Consider the following 22,334-nt stretch of genomic DNA (forward strand, 5'->3'; position numbering starts at 1 on the left):
GTGTAACACTTTTCACGATTGAACACTTCAAAGATAATCACTGTTAAGACTTAAGAAAATTTTTTTTAAAAAATCTGTATATTAGACAAAGACAACGTGCTGTTAACTGAATTCTTGTAACCATTCATCTTCAGTACACGGTTTCCTTCTTGGCCTTAAACTTCTGGTCTCTTAACTATTGGAGACCAAACATACAAATGAAAATGCACAATAGTACCCTGTTGAAGTCTCATCATACTGACATACATGGGAATTGCCAGAAAGTTTAAATTTGGAATGGGATTTCCCCTGCTCCCTGGTTCTCTACAAATATCTCTTACTCTGTGCCTGAGTTCGAAATTTTGGACAGTTCCACAGAACTTACTTGGGTAGTTACCTATTAAACATTTGTCAGATTAACATCTATGGAACTCCACATAATTTAGCCATCCACCTGATCACCCTCTCTTTCTCAGCTACCTCACCCAATGACAAACATTCAGATTAAAACTTTAAACCAACCATACTGCAGCTTATGCTGAGGAACGCGTGTACTTGCATTCTGACTCTACCCATCTCTACTCCAACAGATTTCCCTGAGGGATGTTGCACTGCACATTACTCTGACAGCTGGTTGGAAGCCTCAGAAGATATGCATAGCATTGTCAAGTCGAGAGAATTGTGCAACTTGGTGGCAATTTCAATATTATTGCCCTGTTTGGATGATCGGGGCTATTGTAAATAAGACATCGGATACTACAATTTGTGGCTGCACCAATGGCCACAGGTTTCAATGTTTACAGAAAACCACTAAATACATTTGTTCTGTATATTTTACACACCTAGGTGGGATCACAACATTTTTACATTCTGAAATTGAGAAACAAAATAACTATTAAATAATTTGGGAAATTCTCATCTTTGAATGAGGATTGTAACAGTTTTGAAATTGACTAATATTAAGATTAACTTTTACATTCAGAACAATCAGGAAAAGAATCCACAAGATGGAAAACTCAGCACTTCCAACATATTTTTGCCTGACGGACGACTATTCTTCACCTCATCAGTGAGCTCTCTTCCAGAGTTTGATCTTGGTCTTTGCGGTCCTATTATCTCAGTTTCAGGAATGCCAGATGTTGATTCTCCAGCCCCTTTCCCATTTTCCTGTAAGTTAGATTTTAAAAGCTCAGTTAGACAAAACATGAGTAACCAGGTAAATTGAATCTTAAAACAAATATCAGCTATTTTATCAGTTTGGTTTATTATGATTTGCTCTTACTTAATGAACACTAAATAATTTAGAAGGTCTGAGAGGTGATTGTGTCAATGCTTTCTAATGCACAAGATCCAATTTCTCATTTGTTCGAGTATGAACTGGAGCTCTGCCAAATCATTCATTTTTGAAGGGAAGATTCTGCACATTTCCCAAAACAGAATTTAGATGTTACAAGCACAAAATCAAATGATTGTATTCAATGTCCCACCACTGCTAAAAATGTAAAATTAAATCTTAAGAAAGTTTATTCTGCCAAAGCGATCATCACTAATCTAACCCTTGAACTTCAGTAATAGTCTGCTGAATCCACACTGTACTTCTTCCAAGGCCAAGATATCATAAGGTGCAGTATTCTGAATTCTACTCAGGCCTCCAGACATGGCCCAACCAGGGCTTTGTATAGTGGAATAAAACCACATCCACAGACTTTTCCCTGTCAACTGCTTCAATTACTTCGTAAAGAAATCAATTGGATTCATCACGCAAAGCTTTTTACAAAATCACATATACTTTCTCCAATCTGCTCAGGTTTTTTTTTAAGAGCTCTCTCTCTTTATCCTTCATGACAGATTTTAATAACTTCTCCCTAAGACTTGTTAGACAATAGGAAGTCCATGATTCCTGGTAACCCTATCACTCTTCTCTATAATCATCAGTACAAAACTCAAGCTGATTATTTTGATTTCTTTTTCAACATGTCTTCAATCAGTAGCGACAAGGTCTGTGGAATCGGAAAGAAACTATGAAACAATGTTTAAGTGTCAACGCCTGAAACCCTTACAATGGTGGTAGAATCCTCTGTAGTCAATTACAACACTGAAGTTATTTCTTATCCTGTAGAGTTGACAGTTAACTTTCTAAATCTAGAAGAGAAATTGCTCTGCTTCACCATTACTGCCTGCCTCTTCTGAAAATAAAATTATCAGAAATGCTGCAGTTTTGGAATTTACATATTCTTTCCACTCAAATTCTGCATCATAATCTCACTCTCAAACTTCAAACAAAACTGATTTTTGCCTAAATTAGAAAGGACATTCAATATGACAAGCTATCTTCCTTCTGAAATTGGAAAAGTTAAGAACCTTGTGTTAGACCCCAATGGCTTTCACTTATTTAACAGATTACAAAGATTAATATTTCATTGACAAATCAGAAATAACACAGTTAACCATTTCAGACTCCAATCATTCATAATTCTTTGCCCTGGATGGTGTTGAGCTTTTTGAGTGTTGCTTGAATCATTCAAGTGGAAAATGTTCCGTTATACTGACTGGTGTCTTGAGAAATCATAAACAACCATCGGGGACAGAGAAAGTGAGTTACCTGCCACAGAATTCATAGCCTTTGACCTCTTTTTGCAGCCTAAGTGGTTACATGACTGATCAAGTTCACTTTCAGCTCAATAGTAACCTTCAGAATGTTGATAGTAGGAGATTCAATGATAGTAGAACCATTGAATGTCAAAGGGCAGTGATTAGATTCCCTGTTGTTGGAGATGGTATTTGAGTTACACCATGAAGCAGCTTAAGATAATTGGACACTATCTTGAGCAACTCCAATAGCGAGTACCTGTGACTGAGATGATTGACCCCCAAGTAATCACAGTCATCTTCCTCTGTGCTTGGTACAACTCCAATCAATGGCGAACTTACTTTCTGATCACCAGTGACACCACTTTTGATGCAAAATGTATGTGCAGTTGCAACTCTTAAATAATCCCTTTCCAGGACTCCTAATGAACCCCTCTGATGATTGGTTAGCAATCATTTGAGCAAGTTGTTAAAACCCGCAACTCCCTAACAACACTTCAGAATAAAAGGCCAATGTTTGAGTATATGACCCAGAGTTACAATAGATTGTCTCTAAGGTGTTCATGCTACAAAACAATGAAACTGACATGAGAGGACTTCATGAATTTGACATTACTAAGATAGAAAACTACTGTCCTGCATCTGCAAGACTTGGAAAACAGTCTGGACATGGCAAATAAACTAAATTTTCTGGTTAAGATTACAAGTATTTAGAAGTATCACCACCTCCCTGAACTGGCTTCAAATAAATATACATTGACAGAGTTTGCGTTGGGAGAAGGATTAAACCAGGTTTCTACCGACTAACATTGTTGGGAGAAATACTGTTCTGTAATTAAGTTAGCTCGCTGAGCTTGAAATTTTGCTTTCAGACATTTTGTCACCATGCTAGGTAACATCAGTGAGAATCTCTGGCAAGGTGCTGGCGGTATGTCTCGCACAGACACATCCTAGGACAGGCAAAACAAAGACATGCATGGGAATTCTTAGAGACTTGGCTTTCTAATCAGAACCCTATCTACCTTCCTTTGAAAAAAAGAAGAAATGTTACAAGTAGCCCAAAACAAATTCAAAGACAAGGTGAAAAATCAGGAAAGGTGGGCTAGCCTTCCACTAACATCAGTCAATATTACGGTTCCTTCAAGGTCCAGGCCTGAGTAACAGTAGATTGTTCAGGGCTGGAAAGCATGCAGGGTTTGATTGGTGGAGTAGTAAGTGTGGGAAACTGAATCTGTAAGGAGCTGCTCCTCCAACCACAGATTCTGTCTCTTCAGCTCTTCTGATCAGAGACAGAATCCATGATTGGAACACAAAGTCTAAAATACTGGCACTTCAAAAACAGATTTCATTTATTAAATAGCTTGACACTTCAAAAGCAGATTTCATTTATTAATTAGTTCCAGCAAATGAATATGATTGTTTTCTACATACCTGTGCAGTAACAACTTTGTCTCCACTGGTTGCACTTGCAAGATCTAATGAGTGCTGCAGTTCTTTAGCTAGATTCTCTACAGCAGTGTTAGGACTCACTAATCCATTGGATGCAACGTAATCTGTGGGAACTGCATAGAAACAAAATACCAATTCTCAACTGAAAATTTTCACTCAAACTGACAAAATGTTTGGAGCAGAGTGTAATAATTATGCACCTGTAAATAAATTCAACCCCTCTTTGAATTTATGTTATCCAAAATATTACAATTAAGGATAACTTTTTAGCAAGATTTACAAACAAGCAAATTTATGGAGAGATGCAAAATAAGGACAGAAGAACACTGAAAGGAGGCAACATTTTGGATTTTAACTTGATCAACAGTTGTTTGCATAAAATTTTGGATCCCTGACAATGTCCAATATAGAGTCTAGCCTTAGACAAATTAATTATCTAACCGTACATGGTATATGAATGCGATGCATTCAAAGCATTCATAAGGTATTTTGAACACAGTTGAGATATTCAAGATCGTTAATGGAAGTCAAAACATCAATGAGTATGCACTCTGCATCAACCTTTCAAGGTAGAAATAAACAAGAGTTAATAATTCCTGACTCCAATCTTTCATAGTTCCATGAAGATTTGTTACTTGTGGAATATCACAATGCAATGTGAAATACAAATCTTCAAAAGAACCTGGAACCAATTTATTTTAAGAACATATTTTTTGTCATAACCTGCCCAATCTGTTGATTTTACATCCACCTTGTTATCAGTGCCTTTCCAATTCAACTGATGATAAATTGTCAGAATCAGGCACGAAGTAAAATTACCAGGCCTATCCCTTAAGTGAAGGCATTGACCAGCCTATATTTGGTGAGCTCATGTCTAGCTGACATCTGCTTAAATTTGGTAATACTGCCCATAACATAAATTAATGCGCACTCTCAATTTTACTTAATCAGCTTTTAATTGGTAAAGGAAGAAATATAAAGTTTGGCTACAAACGGGCCTAACTATACTTGAAAACTGCTACGTAGAGGCAGTAGTCAAAGCTTTTCAACTTGCAGTCATTAGGACTAAGATGCAAGAAGCAGACGTGAAAAACAAGACATGAATGTATATAACATGAGGGCCCTGACTGGTTGAGCCATCACTGGCACGGTGGTATACAGACAGCATCCTCGATTCAAAGTACAGAAGAGGCTCTTTGGCCCTTCAAGCTACACTAAATCTACACTACTCTCGCTTTCTAGTACTCAGCCCATAGCCTTGAACGTTATGATACTTTAAGCACTCGTCCAATTACTTTTGAAACATTGACAGGCTACCGCCAGGCATTGCATTCCAGACTCCCATCAACCTCAGTGAAGACACCTTTACTTTACTGCCTCTAAACCTCTAGTCTTTCATCTTGAAAGTATGCCCTCTTGTTACTTACCTTTCAAACAAAGAGGAACAGCTGCTTTCTGTATCTTTATCATCCAATGCACCTCTACCAGGTCACCCTAAACCATCTCTGCTCCAAAGAAAACAACTCAAGCTTATTCAGCCTCTCTCCATCGCTGAAGTACTCAATTCCAGGAAACATCCTGGCGAATTTCCCTGCAACCTATCCAGTGCAATCACATCCTTTAGTCAGGAGACTAGAACTGCACACAGCATTCCAGCTGTGCCCTAACCAAAGTCCTGCCTTACTCCAATGTAACCTTCCTGATCTTATAATCTATGCCACAACTGATAAAGACAAGCATTCTGTAGCCTGAACTACCGTATTAATCTGCCTTGCGACCTTCAGGATTCTGCAGACAAGCAACCCAGGATACTTCTAAACTTTCTAGTGTCCTGCCATTGATTCAGTCACCACCTGTATTGCTCCTTCTAAGAGCATCACCTCAAGTTAAATTTCACCTGCCACTGATTTGTCCATTTGACCAACCTGTCTATAGCCTCTTGAAATCTAAGAGCTCCTTCCACATAGTCAATCACCCAGCCTATCTTTGTGTCATCTGTAAACTCATCATACAACACTCCCACCACTCTCATCTACATCATATGTATCTCATGAAAAATAAGGGACCCAGCACCAATCCCTTTGATATGCCACTGGATGCTCAACTGCAGACAGACAACAGCCTTCTCCCACCACTTTGTCGCCTACTACTCAACTAATTTTGGATCCAACTTGCCAAGTTACCTTGGATTCCGCGTGGGACCTTGTCACAGACTTTGATGAAATCCATACAAACCACCAGATTTGTTTGGAATGACCTCTCTCTGACAAAGCCATGCTGACTATGCCTCATCAAACCTTGTTTGTCTACATGGAGATTACTTCTCTCCTCCAGAACTTTTGCCAATTGTTTCCCTACCACTGATGTGAAACTCGCTGGTCTGTAATTCCTGGGTTTATCTTTACCACTCTTCTTACAAAAACGAACACCATAAGCGGTCTTCCAGCACTTAGCCTGTGCCAAGAGAGGAATTAAAAATTGGTTCGGGGCCCTTGTAATTTCCCACAGAATACAACTCATCTGGAGTTTTAAATTCGCTAAAACCTCCAATATTTCGTGTTTTCCGGGTCCTTAAGGGGGAGGGGGAGCAGCCTGAAGTCGTGGTCCATATTGGCACCAATGACATAGGTAGGAGTGCTGAGGATGTTAGACAGGCTTTTAGGGAGCTAGGTTGGAAGCTCAGAGTTAGAACGAACAGAGTTGTTGTCTCTGGTTTGTTACCCGTGCCACGTGATAGAGAGTCGAGGAATAGGGAGAGAGAAGAGTTAAATGCGTGGCTACAGGGATGGTGCAGGAGGGAGGGATTTCGGTATTTGGATAACTGGGGTTCTTTCTGGGGAAGGTGGGACCTCTATAGACAGGATGGTCTGCACCTGAACCTGAGGGGCACCAGTATCCTTGGGGGGAGGTTTGCTAGTGCTCTTGGGGGGGGTTTAAACTAACTCTGCAGGGGCATGGGAACCCAGACTGTAACTTTAGGGTGCAGGACCTGGAGTGTAGGGAGGGTAGGAATATGGTATCAATCTTAAAGGATCGTGCCTGTAAACAGAAGAGTGGCTTGAAGTGTGTATACTTTAATGCCAGAAGTATACGAAATAAGGTAGGTGAACTCGCAGCGTGGGTTGGTACCTGGGACTTCGATGTTGTGGCTATTACGGAGACATGGCTAGATCAGGGACAGGATTGGCTGTTGCAGGTTCCAGGGTTTAAATGTTTTAGTAGGGTCAGAGGTGGGGGTAAAAGAGGGGGGGGTGTGGCTTTGCTTGTCAAAGATAGTATTACAGCGGTGGAAAGGAAGATGGATGAAGATTTGCCATCTGAGGTAGTTTGGGTTGAGGTTAGGAATAGGAGAGGTGAGGTCACCCTGTTAGGAGTCTTTTACAGGCCTCCTAATAGTCCTAGAATCGTTGAAGAAAGGATTGCGAAGATGATTCAGGAGAAGAGTGACAGTAATAGGGTGATTGTTATGGGAGACTTTAACTTTCCTGATATTGATTGGGAAAGCTATAGCTCAAGTTCGTTAGATGGGTCAGTGTTTGTGCAATGTGTGCAGGAGAGTTTCCTGACACAATATGTAGATAAGCCAACAAGAGGTGAGGCCATACTGGATTTGGTTCTGGGTAACGAACCAGGCCAGGTATTAGAACTAGAGGTAGGTGAGCACTTTGGGGACAGTGACCACAATTCGGTGATTTTTACTCTAGTGATGGAGAGGGATAAGTGTGTACTACAGGGCAAGAGTTATAGCTGGGGGCAGGGAAATTATGATGCGTTGAGGCATGACTTAGGATGTGTGGATTGGAAAAGTAGATTCCAAGGCAAGAGCGTAATTGATATGTGGAACTTGTTCAAGGAGCAACTATTGAGTGTCCTTGATAAGTACGTACCTATCAGGCAGGGAGGAAAGGGTCGTGTGAAGGAGCCGTGGTTTAATAAGGAGTTGGAATCCCTTGTTAAATGGAAGAGGGCGGCCTTTGTAAAGATGAGGCATGATGGTTCAATAGGGGCGATTGAGAGTTATAAGGTAGCCCGGAAGGACCTGAAGAGAGAGCTAAGAGCAGCAAGGAGGGGACATGAAAGGTCCTTAGTTGGTAGGATTAGGGAAAACCCTAAGGCTTTCTATAGGTATGTTAGGAATAAAAGAATGACTAGGGAAGGAATAGGTCCAATCAAGGATAGTAATGGGAAGTTGCGTGTGGAGGCTGAAGAGATTGGGGAGGCGCTGAATGAATACTTTTCGTCAGTATTCACTCAGGAACAGGACATTGTTGTTGATATGAATACTGCGGCACGAATAAGTAGAATGGATGGCTTTGAGATATGTAGAGAAGAGGTGTTGGAAATTCTGGCAAGGGTGAAAATAGATAAGTCCCCTGGGCCTGATTGCATTTATCCTAGGATTCTCTGGGAAGCAAGGGAGGAGATTGCAGAGCCATTGGCCTTGATTTTTGTGTCCTCTTTGTCTACAGGAGTAGTGCCAGAGGACTGGAGGCTAGCAAACGTGGTTCCCTTGTTCAAGAAGGGGAGTAGGGATAATCCTAGTAACTATAGGCCAGTGAGTCTCACTTCTGTTGTGGGCAAAGTCTTAGAGAGAATTATAAGGGATAGGATTTATGCACATCTGGATAAGAATGATGTGATCAAGGATAGTCAGCATGGTTTTGTGAAGGGCAGGTCGTGCCTCACAAACCTTATTGAATTCTTTGAGAAGGTGACGAAGGAGGTAGATGAGGGGAAAGCGGTAGATGTAGTATATATGGATTTTAGTAAGGCGTTTGATAAGGTCCCCCATGGTAGGCTACTGCAGAAAATACAGAGATATGGCATTGAGGGTGAGTTGGAGGTTTGGATTAGGAATTGGCTCTCTGGAAGAAGACAGAGGGTAGTAGTTGATGGCAAAGATTCATCTTGGAGTGCCGTCACTAGTGGTGTTCCGCAAGGATCTGTTTTGGGACCATTGCTGTTTGTCATTTTTATAAATGACCTGGAGGAAGGGTTAGAAGGTTGGGTGAGCAAGTTTGCGGATGATACGAAAGTCGGAGGAGTTGTAGACAGTGAGGAAGGATATGGCAGGTTACAGCGGGATATAGAGAAGCTGCAGAGCTGGGCAGAAAGGTGGCAAATGGAGTTCAATGTAGCTAAGTGTGAAGTGATTCACTTTGGTAAGAGTAATAAAAAGATGGATTACTGGGCTAATGGTAGACTACTTGGTAGTGTGGAAGAGCAGAGGGATCTTGGTGTCCATGTACACAGATCTCTGAAAGTTGCCACCCAGGTAAATAGTGCAGTGAAGAAGGCATATGGCGTACTGGCTTTTATTGGTAGAGGAATTGAGTTCCGGAGTCCTGAGGTCATGCTGCAGTTGTATAAGACTCTGGTGCGGCCGCTTCTGGAATATTGTGTGCAGTTTTGGTCGCCATACTATAGGAAGGATGTGGAGGCACTGGAACGGGTGCAGAGGAGGTTTACCAGGATGTTGCCTGGTATGGTAGGAAGATCCTATGAGGAAAGGCTGAGGCACTTGGGGTTGTTTTCTTTGGAGAAAAGAAGGTTTAGGGGTGATTTGATAGAGGTGTACAAGATGATTAGGGGGTTAGATAGGGTTGACAGTGAGAACCTTTTTCCGCGTATGGAGTCAGCTATTACAAGGGGGCATAGCTTTAAATTAAGGGGGGGTAGATATAGGACTGATGTTAGGGGTAGGTTCTTCACTCAGCGAGTCGTAAGATCATGGAATGCCCTGCCAGTAGCAGTAGTGGACTCTCCCTCTTTATGGGTATTTAAGCGGGCATTGGATAGGTATATGGAGGATAGTGGGTTAGTGTAGGTTAGGTGGGCTTTGATCGGCGCAACATCGAGGGCCGAAGGGCCTGTATTGCGCTGTATTGTTCTATGTTCTATGTTCTATGTTCTAATGTGCTCAAGTACCTCTCAGCCCATCTTTGAGCTCTGTACTAACATCTTCCTCTGCCCAAGACAAAGGTGAAATATTCATTTAATACTCTACCAATGTGTTCTCGTTCCACACACAGGTATCCCCCTTATCTTTACATACCCAACTCTTGCCTTGATTATTTTCTTCCCCTTGATGGACTCACAGAACTCTCTAACCTTGCCCACCACCATTTCTTCATGCCCCTCTTTCCTTTCCTCATAGCTTTCTTAAGTTCCCCTCTGCACTCCACCGTGGCCTCCATTGATTTGCTCCCTTTGTAAGGTTATGCTCCTTTCTTAACCAGTTCCAAATATTCCAAGACATCCAAGGTGCCTGGCTTTGTTGCTCCTACACTTCATCCTAAAGAGAACATGTTGGGCTTGTATGCGCCTCAATTCATTTTGAACGCCTCCAACTGTTCTGAAGTTTTACACACAAGTTTTATTTTAATAAAATCTATTGTCCTCTAAACCAAAAACCACATTTTTTTGCAAGCAATCTTTTTTATTTTCTATATCCTCCTCTTCTGCTGTATAAAGAGGTGTTTCCCCCCACCAACCCCCCCCTGTGAGGGGGGGGGGGGGGGGGGGGGGGGCGGGCGGGGGGGAGAGAGACAGAGCGCGGGGGGGGGGGTAGAGAGAGAGTGCGCGGGGGGGGGGGGGGCAGACGAGCACGGGGGGGGGGGGGAAGAGAAGAACGCAACGGGGAGCACAGCAGTTGAGCAGACAAATTATCTAGTTTACTTCTCTGAGATGAGGTTTGATAAGTCTTCAAATGATTCCAATCATGGTTGTTGAATATTTTTCACATGGAGGCTGGTGGTGTATTTCAATTTCTCTCTCAGTGAGCAAATTTTAGAAACATAGGGTTTAACAAAATAAAAATTATGAACCAATATCTTAATAATTAATAAAATGATTACTAAAAGTACTAAGCAGAAAAGCTAACTAATTGGTTTGTCCTTGCAGTTATGAAGCACAGCTGGAAAAAGTCTCAAGGCCCCAGATTCACAATTAGGAAAAAGGCATGGGAATAGCAGCACAGCCAAGGTGTTGGGAAAACACAAGATCCACGTTTGATAAACCTCTGACAATTCACCAGACATGTAGTGGAAACCAGACAAAAGGGTAGGTCAGGAAAAAGTTGCCTTGGAGGTTGACATTTTCTCTTCGCCCAGCTTGTTTCAGAGAAAGATGGTTCAGAAGGGAAGAAAAAGGAGGGTGTACGCACTGCCGGTTCTCACTCAGTCACCCTTGTCACTTTGAATCCTCCATCCCGGAAAATGACACATTCCTGCTCCACGTCTCCCTCTCTCACAAACACCTCACCCCCACTCCAGCACTATCCCTTACATGCTCCCAACATACATACCTGTTCCTCACTTTCTTTCGTACACTGACCCACCCTCCCTCGTCCCACACACATCCTCCAATCCTCTATCTTCCCCAACACACATTGTCCCTCCCTCATCAACATCCCAACTAATGTGCCCATTCCTCCTTCAATCACCAACTCCCACACAAGCCTAGCTCTCCCTCTCTCATGCTCTCCACCTTTGCCACCTCTCACACATACAAATCCCCTCCCAACACACTCACCTTGCTGACATCCCATTTACAGCAGTCTCTCCCTCACACTAGTCCAGCAGACTGACCAGCACCTGATGCACAGCCCTCAGATTGAATGCTTGTATAAGTCCTTGCTCTTCCCACTTAAGGCCATTTCTTTCCTGTGATTTTCGTTGATATGTAAACCTAACAGCAGCAAACATGCAGGAACTGTTTGGTTGGAGACGTAAATCCTGACAAAACTTCCAATTAAACTACACATATTTGGAACAATGGTCTGTGAAGGGCCCCCTTCGCAGCCACATCACGACACGTGGGTAGCCTGGCCGCACTGCTCAATGGCCTTGCACTACCTGACTGTCCCTGCTCCCTTCCTAGTCTTTGCCCCGCTCCCTGGGCTCAGTCTCAGACTCTTCAGAAAACCATCCTCAATAAGGCCACAGATAGAGATGGTGACATCATTAGCATGAAATGCAATAACATCGACCCCGCACGCACATATGCATTTTAGCTGAGGGATGTCTGTCACCAGGTCCATTTTTACATTTGCAAGTGGCCATTTTAGTTATCTTTACATTCAGGCCAATTACTCAGTTTTAGTATGCAGCAAGGTTTCTGTTTGCTGCTCATAGATACGCAACTGCTTTGAGAGCGCTAACCAAAGTCACAGTAATTGCAAAGGCCAGATTATGTACAGGAATAAGAAACATTTTTAAAGCAAATTTGAGTAAAATCCTATACTAACTTTTCTAAACAAACTCCATTGAAATTAGAAGCAAAGGAATGTTTATTGAGCTAGCTCCATAAACATAAGATAGTTCTGCTGTCTAAAGTTCCAAACCAATACAGACTTCAGCTTTGCGAAGTGCTCAAGTCTGCTTTTCTGTTGTTAGGGAGAAAACCATCTACAAAATTAATTCAAGTGTGACAAACAAAGCTTTGGGAACGTTAACATAACTTCAGAACTCCAGACATATTTAACCGGCATTAATGTCCGAGACGGTGATTGAAAAATACCCAATTTAGCTAAATTATACTGACTGATCTTCTCTGAATACAGTTAATTACAATATTATCCTTTCATTTTACAAAAAACAAATGTCACCAATCAAGCACTTGGAGCATGGGAATTACAAGGTGAAATCAGCATTGTAATGCATACATGATAAATATATGAATTTGAGAACAGGACAGACAGAAACTTCAGATTATAATTAAATATTGGCAGTGAATATTGCTATTAGAACGTATGAACTTATTTAAACTTGCTGGTCACACATTTTGGCTCAGATCTTCCAATGTGGAGATAGACATTGTAACAGCATGAACTAGATTGGGCGTTGGGAACATGTAGAAATTCCAACGCACCTGACTGTGTGAATTCCCGAGTAAAGGTAAAAATCCAATGGACACTGGTGTCTGGAGCCCTCTGAAAAAAATGCCCCAACTCTTGAGATAAAGTTGGAGATCTTAAAAGATTCTGACTGAGCAGAATAGTTACCTAGGAAAAGTTAGAGAAATTGAAAACCTACTAGGTAACTATTCAACTCACTGTACACTGACAGCCCAGACACCAGACCAGATCCAACAAACCCTTCCAATACCCAGTGACTTGCTGGTTGGGAACCTCCCAGCATGATCCAACCGTGATGAGTCTACCCACACAGAGATCTGAACCACTCCTGACAAGAACACACCATCCACAAATGCCCCACAGACTAATATACCAAGTACTGACCCACTTACCTATTGCACCAACCCCTTTATCCCCCACCACCACAAAACCTTCACCCACTCAGTACGTACCCTCTTCCCTCCACCCCACCTTGGCACCCTGTTTCTTAGTGTACTTAAAACATTTAAGATCTCTCAGTAGCTATGTAACTGGTTAGAGGACTATCAAATGTTGGAATACTGCAGGATTGCTGTGAAAAGGGGGTGTGCCTTCAACACTGATTCACTGCACTGCTGGTTTCATGGAATCCTGGATTATGCTGGACAGGTGCAAATGAGAAGGCTCCTGTTTAGATTCCCTACAGTGCAGAAACAGGCCCTTTGGCCCAACCAGTCCACACTGACCCTACAAACAGCAACGCACCCAGACCTTTTCCCTCTGATTAATGCACCTAACACTATGGGCAATTTAATATGGCCAATTCACCTCACCTGCACACCTTTGGATTGTGGGAGGAAACCGGAGCACCAGGAGGAAACCCATGCAGACACAGGGAGAAAGTGCAAATTCCACACAGGCAATCGCTTAAGGCTGGAATCGAACGTGGGACCCTGGTGCTGTGAGGCAGCAGTGTTAACCACTGAGCCACCATGCTGCCCTTCTGGCACAGAAATTCACAAAGAGATCTCTCTGAAAGGCAAGTGTCCATTTCTTTTCCCTGATTAGGATCGGAAATAGGTTTGTGATTGGAAGATCTGGTATTACATGCAACTCAATACTAGCTACTTCAAAAATTGCACTCTTCAAGAAGATAATTTAAACATTGATGTCGAGAGGATTAAAAATGCAAGGATAATAAAAATAGAAGACTATTTGTTCTGATAACACAAACCCTGCAGCAACATCAGCATCATTTGCATCTCATAATGCAGTTGGAAACATATGGTAGCATACATGTAACCTCAGTCCTTCAGCAAATACAAGAGGGTGTTACTTGGATATGCTGTGTGAAATTTTCCAAAATTCTCTCCCAGCAGAACACAGGAGTATACATTACAACACAACAAAACATCCAAGTATAAGCTCATGAATAACAATCTGGATGTCTCAGCCAAAATTAGAACAATCAACTATAAAAGTGATTTGAATTAATTGGCTGGATTATTTTCTGCATTATTATTTTGGCAGTTTTTACTAACATTTACCTTTTTCTGAGAACATCTTCAATTTTTGGTAATCATAGATTCAATTGTCAACTTACAAAAGGCAACAGATGTTCCACTAACCTTCTAGACCTAAAGAACCATGCACATCCAAGGCAGTTTCACTTTTCTTCTTTCGAGGAGGAGGAGCAGGCCGTGCAGGTGGTGGCGGCCTCGGAGGAGGGACACTTGAAGCTGGTGGAGGTGGGCGCATTGGTGTGGGTTTCTTTGTGCTAGCTACTATGTCAGGTTCTACATTCATCTGCTGCGGTAATTCCGAAGGCTGCAGCTCCTCAGAGGACACATCATGGAGGGGGAAACAATCTGCAGAAACGTGCTCCAAGATGTCTGCTTTCTTGACCTCTTTGACGTCCTCAGCTTTATCCACTTCTTGTTGCAATGACATAAAAGACTCTTCACTGCACTTATCCAAACACAAACTACTCACAAACGCTGATGGTGTTTCATTCCCATCACCTAGTGACACTGCTGTGACAGTTTCTGAAGATGGCAGAGTATCTGACAGGTTTTTCTGCTCAGTCTGTACATTTGAACTGCTTTGCTCTGTCAAGTCCTTTGGCTTTTTACACAATGGCTGATCAATGGTTAATAGCCCAGATATGTTGCTGAGCGGATCAGCTTCAGCTGAGGCACAAACTACAACCTGGTCTTTTTTAAAATTGTTTTCCTCTTCACTAGTGTCTGAGGGTTCAGCTGTTAGCTGACTCTTCAATGGGTATTCCTCTTCTGGCTCCTCCAGAACCTGAGAACAAAAACAAGGTATAATCAGCTGCCAGGTCAGAAGAACGTTCATCAGCAAAAACTGGTCTCTGCTCCTGAAATAATGTCAATTATTTGTGTTTTGTTGATTAATAATGACTTAAGCATTATGAATACTGAAATTGACAAGCCAATGATGATTAAAATGTCACCCTTCACTTAGGAACATAAGATATAGGATCTGGGTAAGTTGAGTCTGCTCAGCTATTCAACTAGATCATGGCTGATTTTATATCACACCAGCTTTTCCCACACTATTCCCATACCCCTCAATATCTTTAATTTCTAGAAATCAATTATCTGTCTTAGATATACTAAATGGCTAATCTTTCACAGTCCTCATGTAGGAAACTCCAAAGAGTTACCGCCCTCTGAAGAAATTCCTCCTCCACATATATTCCATCTGCAATGCTCTTGTCTACCCACTGAGCATGTCGAGGGCCCCTGGAAGCCTCCTTGCACCTGCTTCACAACCCACATTCCCACCTAATGTGTCTTCAAAAAACTTGGGAGTATTACATTTAGTCCCCCAAACCCAAATCAGTAACATAGATAGTGTACACTTAAAGGTAAAATTGGGAATTTTTAAGCACCCCAACTTAGAGTTTGGCCAATGTAGTCTGGTTAACATGGGGTGAAACTTAAAGAGAAACCTCGTGAAATCAAGTGATAGCTTTCACACATGTCTGCTGTCAGCCACAGAAAGGAGTCAACTTCTTTCACACAAGAAAGTGATAAAAAAATTCAGATTCTGCTGTGGAGAAATAAGCAGCTACTGTATGGAGAAGGATGCATGCTAAAGTTGTTTTCTGTCTGAAAAGGGAACAGTACCAATAGGTGCTTTGGGGATTTAAGGAGTTGCTGAAGTGGACCTTGCTGGTAGCATCAGACAAGGAAAAGACAGGATTATTGTAACTACGTTCAAAAGACTGCTGAAGTTCTAAGCTATTAAGTTATGGAGCAATCAGCCTGTAGTAGAGCTGGGAATAACTTAGGATTTGTTCCTCTAATGGCACGTCCGAATGGTCACATTCAGTTAGACAGTCCTTCAAACTCCACCTTCCTCTCAAAAAAATGTTAGCTTTAATTCCTCTAGAATGTAGCCTAATCCTCAGCTGATAACAGCACACAATGTGCCAGAGTCTCAGAGGCATGGTCTTCTTACCTGGTGCACATCTGCAGCACCTATGCACACATGACTGGATGGGGACCACCCATCAATATCATTTTCCAATAACAGAAATAATTGCAGTAACCTCTTAACTTAAAGATCTGGACTCAGCCTTCCTCAGTCTGGGCAGGTTTGCATCACTGGACTCAAACTGCTAATACTCAGCATTGACTCAAGTCTCCACATAATCTAGAAACAACCCAGAATACTCCTCTTGCAAGATCTCAGTTCCTCACACCTCAACTGGCACTCTTGAAACTCTCAAAAATTTTAAGACGTTTAAATCATTAACTAAAATCTACACATTGTAAAGGTAAATGAGAAAGTATTCCCACATTAAAGTTTCTTTGTGAATTAAAGATACGCAAAGGAACATCCCAATAATGTCCCTATTTACCTTTTCTTTCATCTAATGATCTGGAAAGCAAATCTGATCAGCCACAATCTCAGTATCTCAAAATAGAAATTTATTTATTCTGTTCATTTTCTCCCCCTTGCAGACATAACTCCGAAAATCTAACTTAGTTCTTCAATATCTAAAGAACTGCCTCAGCTATGCTGAGCTATATCCACTATTCTAGTTAGTTCCGAGAGAATGCTTTGCAATTATACTATTGCCAACACTTCTTCATTTAGTCCTTTGGTGTTCCAACTAATGTCAATAGTAGAACACTTTTTTAATTCTCTCGTGGGACATGCGTGTCACTGGTCGGCCAGCATTTATTGCCCACCCCAGTTGCCCTAGAGAACAAAATGATCAGCTATCTTCTTGAACTGCTGCAGTCCATGTGCTCTAGGCAGATCTACAATTCCATTGGATAGGGGAGTTCTAGGATGTTGACCCAACAACATTGAAAGAATGGCAATATATTTCCAAGTCAGGATGGAAAGTGCTTGGAGGGAAGTTTGCAAGTGGTGGCACTCCCATCTATTTCCTGCACTGACCTCCAAGATTTAAGTGGTCTTGGATTTGTAAGGTGCTGCCCGAGGATCTTGGGTGAATTTCTGCACTGCATCTTGGACATAGTACACACCTGCTACTATTGAGCATCGGTGGAGGAGTGTGTGGATGCTTGAGTGATATTGGAGTTGCACTCACCCAGGCAAGTGGGGAATTATTCCATCAAATTCCTGACTTGTACATCGTAGATGGTGGTCAGACTTTGGGGAGTCAGAAAGTGGGATACTTGCTGCTGTGTTCCTAGCCTCTGACCATGGGGAATTCAGTCATTGTAACACCACCGAGTATCAGAGTAGATGAAGAGAAAATGACGACTGCAGATGCTGGAGATCAGAGTCGAGAGTTTGGTGCTGGAAAAGCACAGCCAGTCATACAGCATCTGAGGAGCAGGAGAATCGATGTTTTGGGCATAAGCCCTTCATCAGGTGGTTAGATAATCTCTTCCTGGAGATGGTCATTAAGTGACACAAATATTATTTGCCATTTGCCAGCCTAAACCTGGATACTCTCTCCATCTTGTTGCATTTGAACATTGTGCAAGCATCAGCAAACATCCCCACTTCTGACCTTGTAATAAAGGGAACGTCATTGACGAAGCAGCTGAAGATGGCTGGGACGAGGACACTGCTGTGATGAACACCTGCAAAGATGGAGTAGAGATGCCTGACCTCCAACAATCACAACCACCGTGCTATGTGCCAGATGCCCTTTTTGAAATTCATTCATTCACTGGATGAGGGCATCACTGGCTAGTCAAGCATTTATTGTCCTAGTGCATTGAGTATCAGAGTTGGGGCATTATGTTGCAACTGTACAAGATATTTGTTAGGTCACTTTTGGAATACTGTATTCAATTCTGGTCACCCTGCTATAGGAAAGATGCTGTTAAATTTGAAAGGATTTAGAAAAGATTTACAAGATATTGCCAGGGTTTGAGCTATTGGGAGTGGCTGAATAAACTAGAGCTATTTTCCCTGGAGTATTGGAGGCTGAGGGAGGACCTCAGAGGTTTATAAAATCAAGAGGGCCATGGATAAGGTGAAGGGCCCAGGTCTTTTGCCCAGGGTAGTCAAAACCGGAGGGCACAGGTTTAATGTGAGAGGAGAAAGACATAAAAAGGATCTAAGGGGCAACTTTTCATGCATAGGGTGGCGTGTGTATGGAATGAGCTGCCTGGGGAAGTGGAGGAGGCAGGTACAAATACAACATTTAAAAGGCATCTGGATGGGTATATGAATAGGAAGGGTTATGGGGGATATGGGCTAAATGCTAGCAAATGGGACAAAATCAATTTAGGATACCTAGTCAGCACAGACGAGTTACACCAAAGGTTCCGTTTCCATGCTGTACAACTATGACTGACTTGATGATACCTCATTTTTAGGTATACCTGGTGATGCTCCTGGCATTCCCTCCTGCACTTTCCATTGAGCCAGGCTTGATCATGTTGGAGTGGAGGATATGCAGGTCACGAAGTTGCAGACTGTGGTGTATGAATGTCCTGCTGGTGATGGCCTACGGTGCCTCACAGATGTCCAGTCCTGAGTTGCTGGATCTGAGGTCTGTCCAATTTAGTATGGTGACACAATACATGGAAAGATATTCTCAATGTGAAGATGAGACTTCATCTCCATAAAGGACTGTGCAGTGGTCACACTTACCAAAACAGTCAAGGACAGATGCATCTGAAGCAAGCAGATTGGTGAGGATTAGATTAACTATAATTTTCACTCTTGCTGGTCCCTTCACCATCTGCTGCAGACCAGTTGAGGAGCTATGCTCTTTTGAACCTGACCAGCTCAAGCAGTCGTCTTACTGTTGAACCACTCTTGGAGGCGTGTATTTTGTGCCCTTGCCAACCTCAGTCCTTCATCCAACTGTTGTTCAACATGGAAGAGTAATGAATCATCAGCTGAGAGATAAATTTGTAAAAATGTGTCAGTATATGCCCTATCATACAATATATTTGTGGCATGGGGACTCAGTGGTTAGCACTGCTGGCTCTCACCGCCAGGGACCCAGGTTCAATTCCTGCCTCAGGCAACTGTCTATGAGGAGTTTGCACATTCTCCCTCTGTCCCCTGGGTTTCCTCCAGGTGCTACGGTTTCCTCTCACAACACAAAGGTATGCAGATCAAGTGAATTGGCCAGGCTAAATTGCCCATCGTGTTTGGTGCATTAATCAGGGTAAATATAGGGTAGGGGAATGGGTCTGGGTGGGTTACTCTTGGAGGGTCGGTGTGAACTTATTGGGCCAAATGGCCTATTTCCATACTGTAGGGAATCTAATTTTTATGTGACTTTTATCTTGCATGACTTTATTTTTAGTGACCCGGACACCTTCTGTCTTCTCCCTAAAGCAAGAATCCTTTCTTTTCCTTCTGATTATATATTAGATCATAACAAAGAGATTAAATTGTGGTTTATGGTCAATAAACATATCCAGCTTGATGCTTGTAATACTATTTATCAAAACTCTGCAATTATTTGGTTATACATTAATTATATATTTTAAAAACAAACATTTTAAAAACATTTTAAAAACATTTTAAAAACGAGGGAAATGGTAATGCTGATATATTGTCAGGTTAAATACAGATTCAAATTAATCCTAGCTGCTTAACAGTAGCAAAACTTAATTACTACTGCCTTCCTTTATAGCTACCCCTACAACTCCAAGGTTTCTTAGCTTTTAACCATGTGAAATACAACACATTAGTGTACCTAAATTGAACATGGTGTGAAATGATTCTGCTTTACACTAAAATTTCAGCATCATAGAGACTCTTAGAATTCACAATGAACTTTGCTTTCAAACCAGTTCAGGTACTAACTGCTGATTTGTAATTACTTGTTATAATGTCAAGTAAGTGAAATTACTTGACATTATAACAAGTTATGATTTACCATCATTTGAAACAAAAGCTCTCCTTTTGGAGCAGAATATATTTAAATGAACCAATTTACACAACCATTCAGCTTGAAGTCAAAGAACATACTGTGAAAAGTTATAGCACTTACTGCTGAATCTATTCTTGGATTTCTCAATGCTCAACATAGCCGATTTTCACTTCATAAAGTTGTGCTCAGAAATATGACACCTGAGACAGATTCATTGCTTTTAAAATAACAAGCATTTGCATAGAAAGACGTGTAAAGCTATGAGGAATCTGTCGAAAGTGGGCTTAAATAGCTAGATATTTTAAACAGCTAGTCTAGAACCATTCTAGTGGCTTGAACATTAACAGCGCAATCATAACTTTATGCAGGGCAGATGAAATGCCAAGTTTTCTCCTATAGTAAAGTCCATCACCATTAATTTTGTGTTCAACACATGCATTTTACTTTCTTCTTTTAAAAATAAACTATTCATAATAAATATTTCCACGAAAGCCACAGTTTGACAAATAAAATTTCTTGAATAAAGCAACCTCAAATAATTAATTTCATATTTTCATCTTGTAATTTGAAAGCTAGCTTAAGTAATTAGAAGCCAGTCATCTATGATCTTTTTATTTTTATCTAAAACACAAGATTTAGATAGCTACAGCTTCAGTAATACCTAGCACTGCTAAATTTGTCACTTCACAGCATCCAGCATCACATTGTAAAAGCATTGCGCAACACAAACAGTAAGTTTGAAATTACAAAGCAAAGCTCGAGAAATCTTCAAATGCCTCAGAGAACGAACTGCCGTTTCGAATGCAAGATTTATATTGGCAGGTGTGATAGTTAGTTTGCAGCAACAACAACAACATAAAAATGCAACAATGATTTTGGTGGTAGTTGAAGGATGAAAGTTGGTCAGGGCATCTATAAAACTGTTGACTGTTTTAACAATGTAATAGGATCTTTAACATGAACAGGAAGACAGTACATCAATCAAACAGGCTACATCAAGGATTGTACTAACAACAATGCAGGATACGCTTCCTATTGCATTGAACTACCCACAATTACATGCTCAGCTCCCACTCCTTAGCATGAACAGGCTCCTACTAAATAAGCCACTACTTCAATAGAAGTACACTAAGAATCCAAGACTGGGTTTCCTGTAGAACATCATCTTCATTACCAAGTTGACATGTCCAAATTATAACTGCCATTGAAACACCACAAATCTCTCCACAGTTCATCAACAGCAACTGTACTTAGAACAAAAGTTCAATTAGACTGGAATGCAGAACCACAGATTAACTCAATGAGTATAGATGTGCTTTTTCCTTCACTCCCAAACGCCTTAATTTGTGTAACAGAGGCAGGTACTGAATGCTAATCCTCCCATCATGATCCTCCCATCATATTTTGCTGATGTACAATACCCACCTTAGCAGAGGTAATGACCTTTTTGGGTGACCTAGAACGGAGGAAAAAGAGGAGAGAGATGTTATTCTGTTAGGCTATCAAGAGACATTTTAAGACTAGCTATAGTATTAATGGTAGCAATGGCTAGCACATATTACTTTGACTCTACAAAACAGAAAGAATACTTCTGTATTAGAAATATTTCTAACGTTACACAGACAGGTACATTGGAAGAGCTACAGCAGTAGGAATCACATCAAACAAAACTGGCACTTGAAATTGATGTGAATGTTTGCAAATAACATTAATTTCACAAATTGCAAAGGAACTGAATTATTGAAAGCTTACAAATGAGAACTCTCAAAATGATTTCAGGATTAGCTAAGTAAGGACACACACGAATGCATGGATTCAAATTGTGCTTCAGTTTGGATTCAGTCAAGAAGGTATGCAAGTCACATGTTGTCAGCAGACAGGTCATCAGTGATTCCTTACAACAGATATTTTTATCAAAAATCTTCGCAAAGAAAGTGATATACTTCAGAAACCTAACATGAGGAGAGAGCGTTTGTGCTTTCATGAAAACTATCGTTTCTATCATTGTGCTCAAGTCAGTTATTTTTTTTTAATTCCATTTTGCCATGACTGTTGTTCTGAAAAAGTTATTCTTGGGATTTAGTGTTCGCCAAACCCTGATAGTAAGCCTAAACTTGTAGTTTT

At 41.2% G+C, this 22,334-nt stretch overlaps 1 protein-coding gene across 2 annotated transcripts in view; it reads right to left on the bottom strand.

Moving 5' to 3' along the window:
- The window catches only part of wdr44 (WD repeat domain 44), a 67,765-nt gene that overhangs the window by 37,116 nt on the left and 8,315 nt on the right, over positions 1–22,334 (bottom strand). Inside the window, exons 2-5 of one of the 2 annotated variants that reach the window (XM_072594807.1) lie at positions 21,636–21,666; positions 14,482–15,160; positions 4,000–4,130; positions 1,042–1,146 (exon numbers count right to left, since the gene is read on the bottom strand). In XM_072594807.1, coding sequence (XP_072450908.1) covers positions 1,042–1,146; positions 4,000–4,130; positions 14,482–15,160; positions 21,636–21,666 — 946 coding nt within the window. Of the gene's footprint in view, positions 1–1,041; positions 1,147–3,999; positions 4,131–14,481; positions 15,161–18,970; positions 19,150–21,635; positions 21,667–22,334 lie in introns of those variants that run through there. The other variant, XM_072594808.1, reaches the window with a different exon arrangement.

The sequence above is a fragment of the Chiloscyllium punctatum genome, chromosome 25 (assembly GCF_047496795.1).
Source record: "Chiloscyllium punctatum isolate Juve2018m chromosome 25, sChiPun1.3, whole genome shotgun sequence".
Lineage (NCBI taxonomy): Eukaryota > Metazoa > Chordata > Chondrichthyes > Orectolobiformes > Hemiscylliidae > Chiloscyllium > Chiloscyllium punctatum.